The 17,851-nt window shown below is 42.0% G+C and overlaps 1 protein-coding gene and 1 pseudogene across 1 annotated transcript; one reads left to right on the forward strand and one right to left on the reverse strand.

Annotated features, from left to right (window-relative positions):
• Window positions 1-266: 266 nt before the first annotated feature.
• Window positions 267-2,642, reverse strand: LOC118576330 (annotated as a pseudogene).
• Window positions 2,643-15,607: 12,965 nt separating this feature from the next.
• LOC118576329 (serine/threonine-protein kinase MARK2-like) lies at window positions 15,608-17,114 on the forward strand. Its single transcript, XM_036176629.1, is given in 2 exon segments — window positions 15,608-16,779; window positions 16,781-17,114. Coding segments are annotated over 2 exon segments (1,506 nt in total).
• The last annotated feature ends 737 nt before the right edge of the window (window positions 17,115-17,851 follow it).

The raw sequence follows: 17,851 nt of genomic DNA on the forward strand, positions 1-17,851 counted from the left end.
GCACCTACTTGAGTGAGAAAATAGAATTGTGCCACCTAACGTGATCGACATCATAAGTGTCTGCCCACTGACGGGAGAATGACAGCTTGTAATTTTCAAGGCATATACACAGTGGAGGAATGCATATGTGTAGACCAATCAGCTGAACTCCCTATAGGACCCGACTGTCCTTTCTTTTCTTTATGACCCCTGACACAAAAATTCTCTCACCTGGGGGTGGACAGGTAAAGGCAGCATCGTGCTCTGAGTGCATGGGAAATTCACTTCTACATCAGCCACCAGCCCTTGAGTGGCCTGGATCCAGAGGTTGTGAGTACAACCTGGGGCTGGTCACTGAGCATGTCTGTCCCTGTGGGTTGTTCTTCTGTGGAGAAGCTCATGTTCAGAAACCCTATGCATTTCCCATTCAGAGGTGGCTCAGTGGAGGAGAACTCATCAGACAGGCTATCCATTGAATTCATGTTGACTGCAATGTCCCCTATAGCAGAGTCAATGATGTTAGTTGTCAATGAATCTTCTTCAGGGACTGTGTTATCTGAAAAGGGCATCACCTCCAGGCTAGAGTATTTGTGGGGCATTGTGTAGCTTCTGCATCCTTGTCTCTTTCTTCCATAACCTCTTCCTTAACGTGACTCTTCCCAGCTTCTATCCTGGTTGGGAATGCTTGTTCTTTAGCTCTCCTCTTCAAGGTGTGAGGGAGGCTAATAGGGCCTGCAGGGGTCATATTTAGCCAGGACGTGTCTTGCTAATGTCTATTCCTATAGCCTAGTTGGTTTTTGAGGATCTTTTTGTTTGTTGCTGTTAAGTTATTTGGTTGTCTGTGTTTTAGGGATGACATATTCTCTTCACAGGTATAGGTGATAGTGCACATAGTCTCCATGGCCCAGGGAAGGATTTCCTTAGTGGCAGGTGGTACATGCTCTTGAAGATGGCCTGCCAAGTCATTCCATAAGCTGACACATTGTTAGCCTGTACCAGATAATGACCGTGATCATGCAATGATAATGTGGCAGGGTTTTAACAAATAGTAGGGAATGGGGCACATTGTAATGGTAATGATCTGGTGCATATCTTCAAGGGTGGTTTCTATATGACTTAAGGAAAGTGCCTAGTGACCATGACTTATAGGATGCTTCCCTATCTCCACAAATGAGCTGCCACTCCATAGAGTTTCTTTGCTAAGATCTCTGGGGCCCAATAGAGCAAGGAATGTCAGACCTCCTCCAACATCTGCCATTCTACAAGCTGACCTGCCATGCCAAAAATCATAAAGCTTGTCCTTTCCAGCTCCATCACAAAGGATCTTCTCTAATGTAAGATCATGATGTTCAATTTGTCTTTGGTGGAGAAAGTTCACTGCTGACATGACCTGTTGGAATATTAGTCTAGCCTCCTCTTCTTTAGATAGCCTATCTTCCTGAGGAACATCTCCAGATCTTTTCCTGCAACATATTCCATGACCTCATAATTTGTTGTCAGTGTGTCAATGACATGAAGAAAGTGAACTATGTTTCTGTGATCCAAAGACTGAAGTACATTTACCTTAGAGATGATATGAGCCAGAGCATTTTGGTGTTTCTTAAGGGTCTTGAAAGCCCCCTGTGCGTGTGTAGGAAGGTGGCAGGCAAACATCACCTTCATAAATGCCTACTACAACCTAGAGATGTTATATCCTGAAATCCTTTTCAAGGATGTCTTCTTCCCAGATGCTGGCCGTGATGTTCAACTCAACTTCTGTCACTATTTTGGTGGAAATTTCAAGGACACACAACACTTTAGAAACTTATTATAGCTTTAGGATGGACATTCATAGCTATGAATTTTCTGTCTTGAAATCTGAGGTAACTCAAATAACCTAATGATGCTTTTAAGGACCTACAAATAAATAAATGAATCCCCAGGTTAATTTACATAAACAAACTGAACAATAGTGTAGCATATGTCCAGATTCTGGGGAAGAGACCATGCTCAGACACAATGACCACTGAACTTTCTGCTATACAGAAGATCTAGTATTAGAGACAATATCATATGAAACAAAGCAATTCCAGAAACTGAAAGATGACATTTTTTTCTCCTGTAGAAGTGAACAACAAGGGGGTGGAGCCCTTATAAAAGAAAGAATATTAGCCACAGAGATAAAGTGGAGGAAGTGAAATAGAGCAGCAGAGTATGAGAGTGCTGTACAGGCACGTATGAAAACGTGATCACAACACTGCGATGGGTAGAGTACAGTAACCCATGCTCTGAATGAAGAAAACTGAAATCAAATCAATAAAATAAAGACTCAATGCATTTTGAAATAGAAAATTGGGTAATAGTGAAGAAACAGATAAGACATTCACTAATCAAAGATAGGATGTAAACCAATAACATAAGTGTGGTTACAAAATAGCAAGCATTAACCCCTAGGACCAAAACCAACAAACTGGAAACAAACTCACTCTAGCAAGGTCCAGTAGATTGGAGATTCCTAGTCTATCAAGAGCCAATTTTAAGCCCTTCTGCTCTGTAGGCAAGCAACACTTACTCCAACATACGAGGACAGGAACTCAAAGCAGGCAGTGCCTACCATGGACCCTGTTGCTAGCATTCATCATAATGTCTCCTTGTGACATCACCACAAGCAACTGACCAATCATGGCTGGTCAGAACTGACAATGTTTTGGATCATGTCCTGTACCACAACCAGTGCCCTGCATACTTTTCTCATGGCTGGCACTAAATTCCAGACCAGAATCAACTCTAGGGAGGAAGGGTTTATTGGTGCACCATCTTTCAAGAGACACTGAAGCCATGGTGGTGGGAGCATCCTGTTGCCTATAGAGCTGGTAGTTAGGTGACTAGTGACACTGCATTAGAAGTTCTCCATCCCCAAGGAGCACAGTTCCTCTAGCTAGCTTCACATCCATGTGTTCCACAAATTTCCAAACTAATAACCAAGTGCTCAACACATCTGACATTTAACAAAATCCCTGTGGTACTTTGGATTATAAATGTCTCATACAAATTGGTCATTTGAACACATGGACACACAAGGACAGTTGATACCATAGTTTGGGGAACTTTTTATTGTAGACCTTTAGTGTCAGAAGTCCACCATTGGGGCTGTCATTGAGATGAATCAGCATAGTCTTCTTTTGCTCTCTCTTTCCTGCTTGAGTTTGAGGATATAATGCTCAGCCTCCTGCTTTTGCTTTCAAGAGTACAGCTAGTTGACATGCCTCTGTCCCACCAGCATGGGCTTTTATCCATCCAAAACAAAGCCAGATATGCTCTCTCTTTCTCAAATTCCATGTTTATCAACTTTTATCACAACAGAATAGTAACCAATAAACATGGCCTTAGGAAAGAGGTTTCCTACCCATCCCCACCCCCACCTGGGTGGTCCAGAATTAAGGCAGATTGTTTGCTGTCACATGGTCACACTTTGACTGTCTCTCTTCTATCTTCCCCAAACAGAGAAACAATGACCCCTGCAAGTAGCCACAAATCCACATCCCTTCCTCTGTCATGTAGCACAGGCCTCATATAAAATAAACCTGCTTCCTGATTGAGCTGGACCTCCCCTTCCCAGAGAAATCCTGAAGTCCATGAAAACATCCTTCAGCTGATTGAAATGCAGCTACTTCAGACTCCCATTGGGTGGCCATCATTACTAGAGTCCTTTTGCCTGGAAGGAGGATCTCTCCTGGTATCACAGTCCCTCTACAACCTCACATCTTTACCTTCCTCACTAAAGAAACAAACTCTTACAACAAAGAGATGCACAAGAATCAGTGGTAGACTTGAAAGACTAAATAATAAAACTAGGCAACACAATATGAAAGACCCAATTGGTTAACAATGTCTGACATTGTTACCATGAAAATTCACTGATGAATCCAGTAATTAAAGAAATAACTGTAATGATCCACAAGTATTCCAGTAGCCCATAAACAGTGAAGTACAGGAGGACTATGTAGTCCTGATCAGATTCCTCATTGTATACATACATACCACAATAGTATAAAATAAACTAAAACATAGCTAAAAATTACAAAGAAATGAGGTTGAAAAAAAAATGGAAACTCTCAGTCATTGAAGGAACAGAAATACATCCAAATTTTAAAACAAAAATAAATACTGTCAAAAAAATCAATCAATAAATGCCAAATACCAAAAGCCAAACAGAAAACCAGGGAAATTCACATTTTCAAGATCCAACTGGCTGGGAAAGTCCAAGTCTCTGAGAAAAGACTGAGTCCAACTGCTCATCCACCAACCACCTCCTTCTTTATAGTACAAGGACAAAACCCAGGCCCAGGTAGCACCTTCTATGGAGTGGTAATTAGGTTACCTCACAATGGGTCCTTGTGATGTCACCTGCAATTGGCCAATCATGGCTCCACAGAAGCTACAGACCCCTGCCCTTTCTATCCTGAACAATGTGATACTTATTCTTGTCCTGGCTGTGATCAAATAACTTTAAAGGACTCACTTATGAGAGGAGAGCTCCTTTAACCTCAGATGTACAAGGGCCCAAGTCAATATATGGAGTAATTGGCAGCACGGACCTCAGGAGTGTGATGCAGTTGGTTACATGGCATTTTCATCTTCTGTTCTTCCAGTTACCTAAGATTTTTCTGGTAGGTCCCATCTGCCAAAATTGCACAGTGTGCCCAACTACACAGCCTGGTGAGGACCAAGTATCCAAACCTATGTGACCATGGTGGATATTCCACATCAAATTACTTCCATGGACCCTTGCTATTTTAATAATAGTAATAAATGTAACAGAAAAACTTACTTAATGATAGACTGGAGAAACTTTGAGCTTCCCGGGGTCATGGACACAGTTTTATTAACTGCTTCAAGCTGATAATGTGTCTTTGACATGTTGTTGTCTTCTCTAAGTAGCATTAGTGAAAACTTTAGAGTGTTTCTGTTGGCAACCAGAGTCCTTACATCTTCTGAATGTCTTGTCCCTTACACAGTCTCATTCTATCTTTCTGTCTCTTACTCACATCATTTAATTCTGAAAGCATGGCCTGAACATAAGTACACCTGATCATGTTCAGGAATGTCTTTGTTAAGACTCATTTTCTTCGTTCTCATTGATTGTAATAATTTCCCAGTGCAGTGTGGGATTCATGAACCTCAGCACTGATCACTTGTAGTAGAAAGTAGATAGAGAGCAGGCATGGTATGAATCAGGGCCTTGTTCATACTGGGTAGCAAGGAGGATGTAATTCAGGCAGGATTGCAGGCACAGTTTGGAAATATGGAGGCCTGATTCAAGGAAAGTTCAAGGACTGTACCAACAGATGGAAGACCTGTATATAGCACGTAAGGCCCAAACCAGGGTTACTTTGTTTTCAGACCTTGGCATGTGGGATGGCTACTGGGATAGTGAAGACATGAGGCCCTAAGCTCTTGCTTTAGTTGACAGTATTGTATATACTTAACCCCAAGTTCAGGCTCCCCCATTATCTAAAGTGTTCTGATCATTTTATGTCAGGGGAGGGTTGTCCCTGGGGCAACTAGGGCTGCAGAAGGTTTGCATGCCTGTGTTGACTGAGCCCTGAAATTCTGCTGTTCGTTCACAATCTCAAAATGAAACAAGTCAGTAAATGAATGATAGGGCCCCAACAGCCTCACTGAGGGCTGGAAATGAGTAGTGTTCTCCCTTTGTCTTCCCACACAGAACCATGCGATCACCAAAAAGTCATCATCTCAGGTTGAGTGAGAATCTTTGTGTCTAATGTGAGTCAGCGTACTGTAGAGGTGTCCAGGGCTGGCTCAGTGGTGGCTGCAGGAAGGACAGGATGGCTTCCCAACACCTACTGCTTAGTATAATCCCAATTGGACAATCTTGATTCTCCAAGTATAGGGAGCACTGAGATAAGATGAGGTGTGTAGATGGATGAAGACAAAAGCCCAGTCCCCCCTTAGTGATTGAGGAATACTTGCCTGGCATGACAGACAAACTCCCAAGGTCAGAGCTGACACATCAATTCTTCAGCTGAAAAAATCAATATGTCTCCTCTACCCATACCTCATGTCCTTTTAGAAATTGAGAGCCATATTCCATAGGTCACACATCATCATGGAATCCTTCAGGGATTCTCTCAGGAGCACTAGAGCAAGATGAAGGGAGTAAGTCCCTTAGATCTGTGACTTTGAACAACTTACATAGGTATCCTTTGAGACTTGTAGGTCTTTCCTCTTTGAACTAAGTACAGAAGCATCTTAGTGCAGGAAATGAAGTCACAAGGCCTCTTACCCACTCAGCTTTCCTTGGCATGGGATGCTGTGGAAAGCTCTTACCGTCATCCAATCTCCACGCTCTACTGAGCTTTCACTACCATAGAGCTTTGATGGTATGGATTGCATCTGGTTCTTTCTTGTGGAGAATGAACCAGGGATCAGAAGATCCTATAGTCATTTGTGTCAGGCCATTTGTCCTTTGGCCTTCGTCATACCTTTAGCTTCATTCTCACAATCCTTGGAGTAGCAACACCATTTGTGTGTCATTTTCCATGAGGTCTTGGTCACTAACCTATGACATTGAATGTCAACACAGTATGCAGGAAAACCAAGGTGGGAAGGTAGATATTCTGTGGCCAAGACACAGAGGATGGTCAGTGGACAAGGCATTCCACATTGTTTTACTGGAGTTTGCATCTCTGTGGAGCTGTCCTCCTTAAGTCTCACCAGGTGGTGTCCATAGCCGACTGCTTTCAGAAACGGTTTGCCCTCCCTGGGGCCCCAGCAATGGAACAGCTGTGGAGTAAGTTGCTGGGTGAGAGCAGGGAAGGTGCACACAACAGCATGCCTTTCCATTGGGCTTTACTCATGGGCAGTCTGCTTCCACCCAAGGTTCATCAGTCCTTCCTTGACACAGTCCCTGAACCTGGGCTATCCTACTGACCACCCAGCACTGGATCTGCCAGATCTTCAAAAGTGCTCAGACTCAGCTCCAGCAGTAAACACCCATGGCTCACGAATGTATCTGCCCAATGACACCAATGTATTCCCAGAGTAATAGCCATGTTTTCTTGTCCATCTACAGACCTCATCTTATCTCAGTGTCCCCTACCCTTGGTGAATCAGGATTGTCCAGTTGCTATTATAGTGAGCACTATGTGTTGGGAAGCAGAGTGGTGTGCTACAGGGACTTACAACTTAGTGTATGTGGTATTGTAGGTGCAGGCTGCATATGGCATGGTATGCATACCAATGCTATTATTATTACTAACCTAGCATTGTATGTGGGTATTTTCAAGGGAGTGGGCAGGACACATGAACTTCTATGTATCAGGACCCATTGGCCCATATCCCCCTTATACACACACACACACACACACACACACACACACACACACACACACACAAACCCACTATATCCAGTCTTGCTACACTCTATTTTTCTGTTTCTCAAGCCCTAGGTGTACTGCTTGATATCAGGTTCCACTGAACACACAGTCACCACACAGTCACCTAAAGTCATTTCAAAAATACACCAGGTCATCACATTCACTGCAGAGGAAGGCACTGCAGCATGCTCTCTAATCTATCACTACAACAATACACACACACACACACACACACACACACACACACACACACACACAGAGGTTTCTTTTTAACATGATCCTCATCACCACTGTTCCATATACTGCTATACATTTAGCACTACTGGACACTCCTTGTGAGTGAAAATTTTTTCTATGATTTTTTTTTGAGACAGGGTTTTTCTGTGTAGCTTTACTGCTTTCCTGGAACTCACTCTAGACCAGGCTGGACTCGAACTCACAGAGATCCTCCAGGCTCTGCCTCCCCAGTGCTGGGATTAAAGGCAAGCGCCACCACTGCCTGGCCCTCTTCTATGATTTTTAATGAACATAATTTCCATATTTTGTTAGAAGATCTTCCTGTCATTTTTCTATTCCCATGATTAATTTTTTATGTTTTTCATGATTTATCTTAAAAATTTATATTTCTTCATACAAAAAAAATTATTACTGATATTTATTTGAATGATTTAATTTCTCTTGTCTTCTAGCCCCATTTTCCATGTATACCATTCCATGTTTTGAGGCCTTCTACTTTGTTTTAGGTAGACTTGTTTTTCATCTCTAGGATTGTTTTGTTCTGTAGAAGTTGTGTGTTTCTATTAAGTTCTATTTTCATATCTTAAATTCCTTCCTTCTTTCATTTCAGTTTGGATTTGTTTTCTGAATTCTTTCAAGAAATTGTTTATATCCCAGATGGTTTGTACAAGAAAATCCCTGATGAATTTACCTAAACACATTTGAAATCATTCTTTTTAAATTTTTACTAATTATTTGACCCCCATGCCTCAGTTTCCCTCCTTCCTCTCCTCCCATTTCCTCCCCTTCCTACTCTCTACCCGGGCAAGCCATTCCTCCTCTATTTCTGTTCAGAAAGGGGTAGGCCCCTCATGGATATCCACAAAGCATGGCATATTAAATTGAGGTAAAACTAAGCATTTCCCCTTATATTAAAGCTGCAAAAGGGGACTTGTGGGGTGGCTCAGAGGTTAAGAGCAGTGGCTATTCTTCCAGAGGTCCTGAGTTCAATTCCCTGCAACCACATGGTGGCTCACAACCATTAATAATGAGATCTAGTGCCCCCTTCTGGCCTGCAGACAACATGCAGGAGGAACATTGTATACAAGATAGATAAACAAACAAACAATAAATACTTTTTAAAAAGCTGCAAAAGGCAATCTAGTGTGAGGAACAGATTCACAAGAGCCAGGCAAAGCATAAAGGACAGCCCCTGCTCCCATTGTTTGGAGTCCCACAAAAAGACCAAGCTACACAAATGTCTCATATATGTAGCGGGCCTAGGTCAGTCCCATGCAGGCTTTCTGGCTGTTGGTTCAGACTCTGTGAGTTCCTATGAGCCAGGTTAATTGTTTCTGTTTTCTTGTGATGTCCTTGACCCCTCTGGCTCCTACAATCCTTCCTCCCTCTCTTCAGCAGGATTGCCAGGGGTAACCTAATATTTGGCTGTGGTCTCTGCATTTGTTTCCTTCAGTTACTGGATGAAGACTCTCTGATGACAATTGGAGTAGTCACAGATCTAATAATTTGTCTATTTTATTTTATTTATTTAAAAGACCATGCCTTTAATATGTTGACTCATAAATTCCCTGACTAATTAACTGTCTCTAGTCCTCTCATATCTGTTTTTTGAATAATTACTATTTATTCTATTACCTGAACTCTGTTGTTTAAATGCTCTCCTAATAATAAAGAAAGTCTGTGTATGTGCATTTCAAACAAGGCCTGTGCTGTAAATGGTATGACAGGGCATGATGCCTGATTCAAATTTGCAAAGAGCAAGACATGTCCTTTCAAACAGGAGCGAGCCATTAATGTCTAAGAAAAAGAGTATCTTTCCATAAATTTGTTTTTATTAGTAAATTTGTATCCTTTTGTCTGCTCTTTATAGTACTTATTTGCAGGGTTCACATGTGCTCAAAGATGCTGGAGCAGCAAGCAAGAGGCCTGCAGGGTCTGTACTAAGTCCTCTGCACGTTTGTTATAGTTGTAAGCTTAGTGCTGCTGTGGGACTCCTAACAGTGGGAGCAGGTATTTCTCTGACTCCCTTGCCTACTCTTGGGACTCTCTTCCTCCTATTGGGTTTTCTTGTCCAGGCATAATACGGGGCCTTTTGTCTTGTCTTGTCTTAATGTTCAAGGTTTTTTCCTGATTGGCTGTTGTTCTTGGAGGCCTGCTCTTTTCTGAAGAGGAACTGGAGGGGGAGTGGATCTGGAGGGCAGGGAGGGAGGGGCAGCAGGCAGGAGTATAGGAAGAGGAAACTCTGCTAGGAATGGATTGTATGAGAGAAAAAACTATTTTCAATAATAATGATAATATCTTCTTACACATATAAAATGCACATTTTCCCTTTAAAAATGACCAACTTCTCCTTTTTATTCAGCATGAAATTATTTTCACATAAAAATATGCTTATAAAACTCATGACTTTGGTTGAGTTTCTCCTTTATTGCCTAGTTCATTGAACAGGATTCCATGGAGAAGTCAAATGCCAAGGGACAGTCCCCCTTACCTCTGAAGTCAGAGCCACTTTTTTCTGCTCCAGCATATGGCAGGCAGCAGGGTTAGGAGAGCACCAAACCCTGAGACGTGTGTTATTTCTACCATGGTACACCATGCTGTTCTCAGACTTTAGGGATGGATTGGGAGAAATGAGGTGTATGGGACCATGAATTATCCTAACATTACACAACTTGTCAGTCACAGAAGGAAGACACCCCTGAGTGGTTTCCACCCATTTGCCCTGCCCTTCCCTGCCTGACATTTAGCAGCAGGCCCTCCCTCAAAGTCTACTAAAACATTCAACTGACTGTCAACAGCTTGACCAAAAAGATTCACAGTTTCTTACTGTGTGGTTTGTCTTTGTCCTATCGCTTTATGTACGTTCTTTGTAATTTATAAGGTTTGGAAGTTATTACCACATATCTAATGGTTTTTATAGTTTGACATAAACAACTTGCTATAAAAATTCTCTTCTGAAATGAAAATGTGTAAATATTTACATGATCTGAGTTGTTAGTATTTCCTGTGTAGTTTCTGAGATTTCTGTTCTTCTTGGCAAATATTTCTTTGTTCTTAGAGAAATAAATTACCTCAAGATTTTTTTCTTTAACCTGTGGATTTGGTTACATTTTAGTCAAAGAGTTTATCAGGAACTCATCTTAGCAGACTTCTGAAAGAAGACTGTCACTATAGTTTCTTCAAGTGTTTAGCCAGTGGGGAAGTGCCCTGTATTGCAGTCTTCATGTTCTCACTGATTTAAGATGACAATTTCTTGTACACATCATGTGTGTGCATGTGTGGAGGGGTGCATGCCTAGTGGTGTTTATGCAGATTTATCTGCATGTGTATACATGGGGAGAAAAGACATAAATCTTGGGTGTTATTCTTCAGGTTGAAGCCTTTTTGAATTTTTATAATTAAAATTGTGTGTGTGTGTGTGTGTGTGTGTGTGAGAGAGAGAGAGAGAGAGAAAGAGAGAGAGAGACAGACAGACAAACAGACAGACAGAAAGAGAGAGAGAAACAGAGACAGAAAGACAGACAGAGATGAGACAGAAACAGTGACAGAGAGAGTAAGAGCTACTGTGCATATGTGGAGGTCAGAGAATAATTTGTAGGAGTCAGATCTCTCATTCAACCATGTAGGAGCTCTGGAGATTGAACTCAAATCAACAGGCTGGGTGGCATGCTCCTTTGTCTGCTGCGCCAGGTTACTACCCCTAGCTGGCCTGGGATTCTCTATGTAGAACAGGCTACTCAAAAACTCTTGGAAATTCACCTGCCTCTGCCTCACAAGGGGTGGTATTAAAAGTTTATACCACCATGCCTGGCTTCAAGTATGTTAAACATCAAGGATAAGTTCCTCAAACAGTTTTGGGAAGAAATTGTAAAATTCTTGTCTTTTTCCCTTTTGTCCTGTGTGGAAAACAAAAGCTCTAACACTGTGCTGCAGCCCTGTCCTCCATATCCCTACAATCACTACAAAACTGATGGTATCCTTCCTACCCCATCCTCTGAAGCCAACATTTCACAAATACCCAAATCTGGCAATCAACAGAAACAACTGAGAAGCTTCTGCACAGCAAAGGACACTGTCATTCAAAGTGGCAGCCTACAGAATGGGATAAGATTTTCACTAACTACACAAACAACAGAGAGATAATATTCACAATATATAAAGAACTTATCAACTACATATTAAAAAAAAACTACTAATCCACCTAAAAATTGGTACAACATAAACAGAATTCCTAAAAGAGAAAATTCTAATGAATATAAAACATTTAAAGAAATGTTCTGAAGTCCTGTATGACTGATGGAGGCCTGAAGCCTACATGGACCCTGTTTAAGATGTGACTCCTTCCTGCCATTTTGATAATAGAGCACTAGGTCCACCAGCAGCCCCTAACTTGAGGCTGCTGTGTCTACAGTCAGCGCTGCTTGCCCTGCTGGGAGACCCATCTAGTCGCAGCAGGGGTGGAGGTGGGACAGTGGTGCTGCCTGCAGGCTAAAAGCATGAAGGTAGAGCCTGGCAAGCCTTGAGGAGGCCAACATCAAGCTGGGGAGGCCAACATCAAGGAAAGAGAGGTGGGTGGCAGCTTGGAATTAACAAGGAACTTTCCACCCCCCACCCCTACCCCAAAGTCCTGCATAAACACAAGACCACCCTGACTCTGGGTAACAGCAGCATTATCTGAGAAGAGTCCCAGTGTTGGTACAGTATTTATGGTCAAAAGAAAACAGAAACTGCCACATGGTGATGGGCTTTATTCCAAGGCAGAGGCAGGCAGATCTCTGTGAACTTCAAGGCCAACCTAGTTTACAAATGGAGTTCTAGGATAACCAGAGCTGTTACAAAGAGAAACATTCTCTCTAAAAACAAAACAAAAAAGAAAAAGAAACAAAAAGAAACCTGATCAATGACTAATTAATTGTATTGAATATTTGCATAAAAAGCTGACAGGACACAATAATATACTGTATGTCATGATGCAGTTTTGGAGTGTCCTTAAGGGCCTGAGTGGGAAGCAGAAAGCCTCACATCTTCAAATTAAATCAGAAAGCAGAGACAGCTAATGGAGAAGTCAAGGCTAATTAATGTCAAAGACATTCTCAAAGACAATCCCAGTGATGGAGTTCTACCACTGTAATGGCTATTTTTGGTTGTCAACTTGACTGCATCTGGAATAAACTACAATCCAGAAATGCAGGGCACCCCTGGGAGAGATTATTGTTTGCTTGGTTTCTTCTGGATCAATAGCAGGGAAACACCTATCTTTAATGAGGATCTCTGGGTGGGAAGACACACACCTTAATCCAGATCTTGAAGGGCAGAAGACACACCTTAAACTTTGGCCACACCTTCTGCAGGAAGAGTCTATAAGGACATGGAAAAAGGAGGCTTTTCCTCATTTCTCCCTTGCCCTCACCTTGTTAACAAGCCCATTCCTTCAGTGGAATTATTTCCTACTTATTTGAGATTCCAGGATATACTGAAGACCAACGGAGAGATCCAATCTTGTGGACCAAGCCTCTCCTGGATTCAGCGACTTTCAGTTCACAGTCACCCATTGTTGGATTAGCTGGACTGCAGGCTGTAAGTAATTCTAATAAACTTGAGAGAGAGAGACAGAGAGACAGAGACAGAGAAGAAGAGGAGAGAGAGCTTGAATCATTGTATCAATTACTCTGTTGCTATTGTGAACTTTAATTAATACAATTACCAAGGCTCTACTGCCTGACTTTCTCCAAATAGGCCAATAACTGGTGTTCAAATGCCCAGACCCTAGGGACATTTCTCATGCAAACTACCTCAGTGGTTTTGTTAACCTTATCTCGGGCCTTTTGAGCACTTGGTTTCCAGTAGCTAGTGCTGCTTGGAAAGTTGTGGAAGCCACAGAGGTGAAGCTTTCTAGAAAGTAAGTAACTGGTGGACAGAGAACTTTTTTTTTCTTTGAGACAGGGTTTCTCTGTGTCGTTTTGGTGCCTGTTCTGGATCTCACTTTGCAGACCAGGCTGGCCTTGAATTTACAGAGAACCACCCGCCTCTGCCTCCCAAATGCTGGGATTAAGGGCGTGTGCCACCACCGCCCGAGGACAGAGAACTTCTTATGCAATGTTACCAGCCATGTAACAAGGAACAAGATGTTCCCAGCCCCATGGCTTCTGTGTCTGTTGAAAGTCTACAAGCAATTAAACCCTTCCTGCCTAGCATTGAGTCTTAAATGGGCCTTGATCACAGCCATGGTAAAAATAATAAGGGCTCTCTTATGGTATAGAAGATGAGGAAAAAACACTCTGACAAGTCACGATTGGCTGGTTGCTTATGGTGAAATTACAAAGAGGCTATATGAAGTATAGTAGATACTAGTCCATAAGGGGCACTGCCTGCAGCTGGGTCTTGTACTTGTACATTGGAGTCACTGTTGGAGGCCTACACAGCAGGGAGAATGGAAGAATGGTCCTGATAGATTTGGAGTTCTCTAATCAACTGGACCTCAACATATTCTCATTTTGTTTTTTTGTTTGTTTTTTTGTTTGTTTGTTTTGTTTTTCGAGACAGGGTTTCTCTGTGTAGCTTTTTTTTAATTTATTTATTTATTTATTTATTTATTCATTTATTGTTTTGGTTTTTTTTTTTTTTTGGTTTTTTGAGACAGGGTTTCTCTGTGTAGCTTTGAACCTTGCTACCAGGCCAGCCTCGAACTCACAGAGCTCCTCCTGGCTCTGCCTCCCGAGTGCTGGGATTAAAAGCGTGCGCCACCACTGCCAGGCCTCTGTGTAGCAGCTTTGAGCCCTTCCTGGAACTCACTCTGTAGCCCAGGCTGGCCTTGAACTCAGAGATCTGCCTGCCAGGATTAAAGGTGTGGGTCACCACTGCCTGGTAGTTTGGACTGTCTTTATTAATTGAGCTTATTTAGTTATGGACTCAGGGTACTACTGGCACTGAGATTAGTTTGAATGCATTCCTTTGCTTTCACTTTCATGAAGTGTTTTCTTTAACATTGGTGTTTGTTTGTCTTTATTAGGGTTTATATTACAGCAAAAAAAAAAAACACCATGACAAGAAAAACCCACAATGAAACAAACAACAAAAAAAACAAAACAAAACAAAAATAAAGTTGGGGAGGAATAGGTTTATTCAGCTTACACTTCCAGATTGCTGTTCATCTCCAAAGAAAGTCAGGACAGCAACTCAAACATCAGGATGCTGGGGGGAGGAGCTAATGCAGAGGCCATGGAAGGGTGCTGTTTAATTGATTGCTACCACTGGCTTGCTCAGCCTGATTTTATAGAACCCAGGACCACCAGCCCAAGGATAGTACCACTCACAATGGGCAAGTGCCTCCCCCACTGGTCACTAGTTGAGACAATGCCAGACAGCTGGATCTCATGGAGTCACGTCATCAACTGAGGTCCCTTCCTCTCTGATGACTCTAGTTTGTGTCAGGTTGACCTCCAAGTCCCCCAGGACAGTGTTTGTTACCAGCCACACCTGTTGCCTATGATTCAAGTCTTTAAGTGTTTTTCTTTTATATTATTTTAATAGTCACACATGTCTAGGAATTCCATTTATACTTTCTAATTTCCTAGGGTTTTAATAGTTGAAACATCCCTGAAAGAACCTCTGGACTGTAGTTTGTTTAGGACATAACCTCTGTTTTATTTCCCCCTATAGGTTTGTATCTTTTATATCTTGATCAGTTTGGGCCAGGATTTTTCATTTTGATACATTCTTGAAGAATGATCAAGTCATTCGATCGCTGATCTCAGTTTTTCCTTTGCACATTTAAACCATCAATTCCATCTTTGATCTTTACTATGATTCTTTATCTAGTGCTTTGAGACTGTGTTCTTCTAGTATTTCTATGTCCATGATCTGCATCATGAGATTGTTTGGGATATCCCACATTCCATGACAGATTTCATAGCACTAAACATACATCCTAAAATTGCCTTAACTAATGTTTCTCGTGTTGTTTGTCCCAGGAATTGCCAACAAGATAAAGTGTGGTAATTGAGCAGAACATCATGGCAAATCCCTTGGAGGAAAACATCCTTGAAAAGGATTTCAGGATTTTAACATCTCTAGGCTCTGGTGGATTTGGGGAGGTGAAGCTTGCCTGCCACCTTCCTACACATACACAGGTGGCTGTCAAGGTTCTGGAGAAAAAAATGAATTCTCTTGTTCGGATTAACAATGAAGTAGAGATACTTCAATCTGTGGAACACAGAAACATAGTTCGTTTCTTTCATGTTATTGACACAAGTTCAACAACTTTTGTGATCATGGAGTATATTGCAGGAAATGACCTGGAATATTTCCTCAGGAAGAGATACTTTCTAAAGGAAAATGAGGCCAGACCAATATTCCAACAGGTTGTATCAGGAATTCATTTTCTCCACCAAAAAAGAATTGCCCATCGTGATATTAAATTGGAAAATATCCTTATTGACAGAGCTGGCAATATCAAGCTTTGTGACTTTGGTATGGCCAGACAGCTGGCAGAAGGGCAGATGTTGGAGGATTTCTATGGCACCTTGGTCTATTTGGCTCCAGAGATTTTGGCAAGGAAACCCTACAATGGCCTGGTGGGAGATATGTGGAGCTTGGGAGTCCTCCTATATAAAATAATCACAGGAAAATTTCCATATGATGAAAACAGCTATGATTGTATGTACAGGGTCATCAAAAACACAATGTATCCTTTTCCCTACTGTGTGTCAAAACCCTGTCTATTAATCATTTCAGGGTTACTCATGTTCTCCACCCAGTACAGGATAACAATATGTCAGCTACAGAAAAGCAGATGGCTGGGCAACATTAAAGAACATGCAGCACCTGCAACTAAGGAAATCCTTCCCAGGGTTGTTGATACCATGTACAACATGGGCTATACCTTTGAAGAGATTGTATTGTCCCTAAAACACAGGCAACCAAATAATTTAATGGCAACCTTCAATATCCTCAAATACAAACTGAGCTGTGGGGACAGCCATCAGCAGAATCAAAAGCCCTGGTTAAATGACAGTCCTGTAGGTCCTCTTTGCCCAATTCTCCCCTTGAAGAGGCGAGCCAGTGAACCAGCCTTACCAACAAGTATAGGAGATGAGAAGAGACATTTTCATGAGGAGGGTGTGGAAGGAAGAAGCAGGAGATGCCAAAGTTACAAAATGCTCAACAGATACAGAAAATTAAGCCTTTGATGATGAAACTGTCCCAGAAGGAGGTACCCTGGTGGCTAGTGTCATCAACAGTGCTATAGCACATATTGCAATCAACATGAATTCTGCGGACAGCCGGCCTGGTAATCCTTCCTCAGGTGAATCAGCCCCAGATGGGACACTCAAAAGGTTTCTGATCATGGGCTTCTCTACAGAGGAATCATTCATGGGGCCCAACATGCCCAATGACCAGCCCCAGGATGAACCTACATCCTTGGGATCCAGGCCACTAAGAGCCTGGAAGCTGATGAAAAAGAGAATTTCCCATGTACTGAGTGTACTGTTTTCATGCTCCATGCCCATTCCATTGTGAGCCGTGAATCCCTGTGTAAGCTACAAAGAAATGAGAGGACTGTTCAGTGCATCAGAGACCCAGTTCTTTGTCTACCAAGATGTTCTCCTCCATTGTATCTTGACTATGATATTTTAATAAATAACCTTTTGTAAATGACAAGTATACTATCTGAAAGGGCACCTGCCAGTTATATCTCTCCACTATTTCTACTAATCCAAGATGGGGTCATCTTTGGGGACTGATGGCAACTTCCCTAGCACTGGATTTCTCGCTATCCTCATGATATCTCCGTCTATCATACTACCTTTTTCGTTGCTTTCCCACTCAATCCCTGTGTTCAAGAAGATAAACAGGTTAAAAAATTGAAAAAAAGAAGGAGTGGTGACCTCAGGGCAAGATCCCACCCATTTAAGTTCTTATGTTGTTCAAGGAAATTAAAGTAAATCTTAGAAACATGAATAGTGGGTCCAGGACATTAATCCCAACTCTGGAGAGGCAGAAGTTGGTGGACCTTTGAGCTTTATACCATCCCTGTCTACAGAGTTAATTCCATAGCATCCAAGCACAGGTAGTGAAGGAAACCAGGGAAAACAGAAACCTGGTTATGATGTACTTTAACAAAGGATCAAGGATAGAAGACAGACATTATGGAATCTCTCTCCCCAACTAAGCAAAGCCTTTAAAGCCAGGCATGTGTCAGGGGTGTGTCTGAATGGAGGCATATAGAGGTCATTGCATGAAGCTATGAATGTGAA

The sequence above is a fragment of the Onychomys torridus genome, unplaced genomic scaffold, assembly GCF_903995425.1.
Source record: "Onychomys torridus unplaced genomic scaffold, mOncTor1.1, whole genome shotgun sequence".
Classification (NCBI taxonomy): Eukaryota; Metazoa; Chordata; class Mammalia; order Rodentia; family Cricetidae; genus Onychomys; species Onychomys torridus.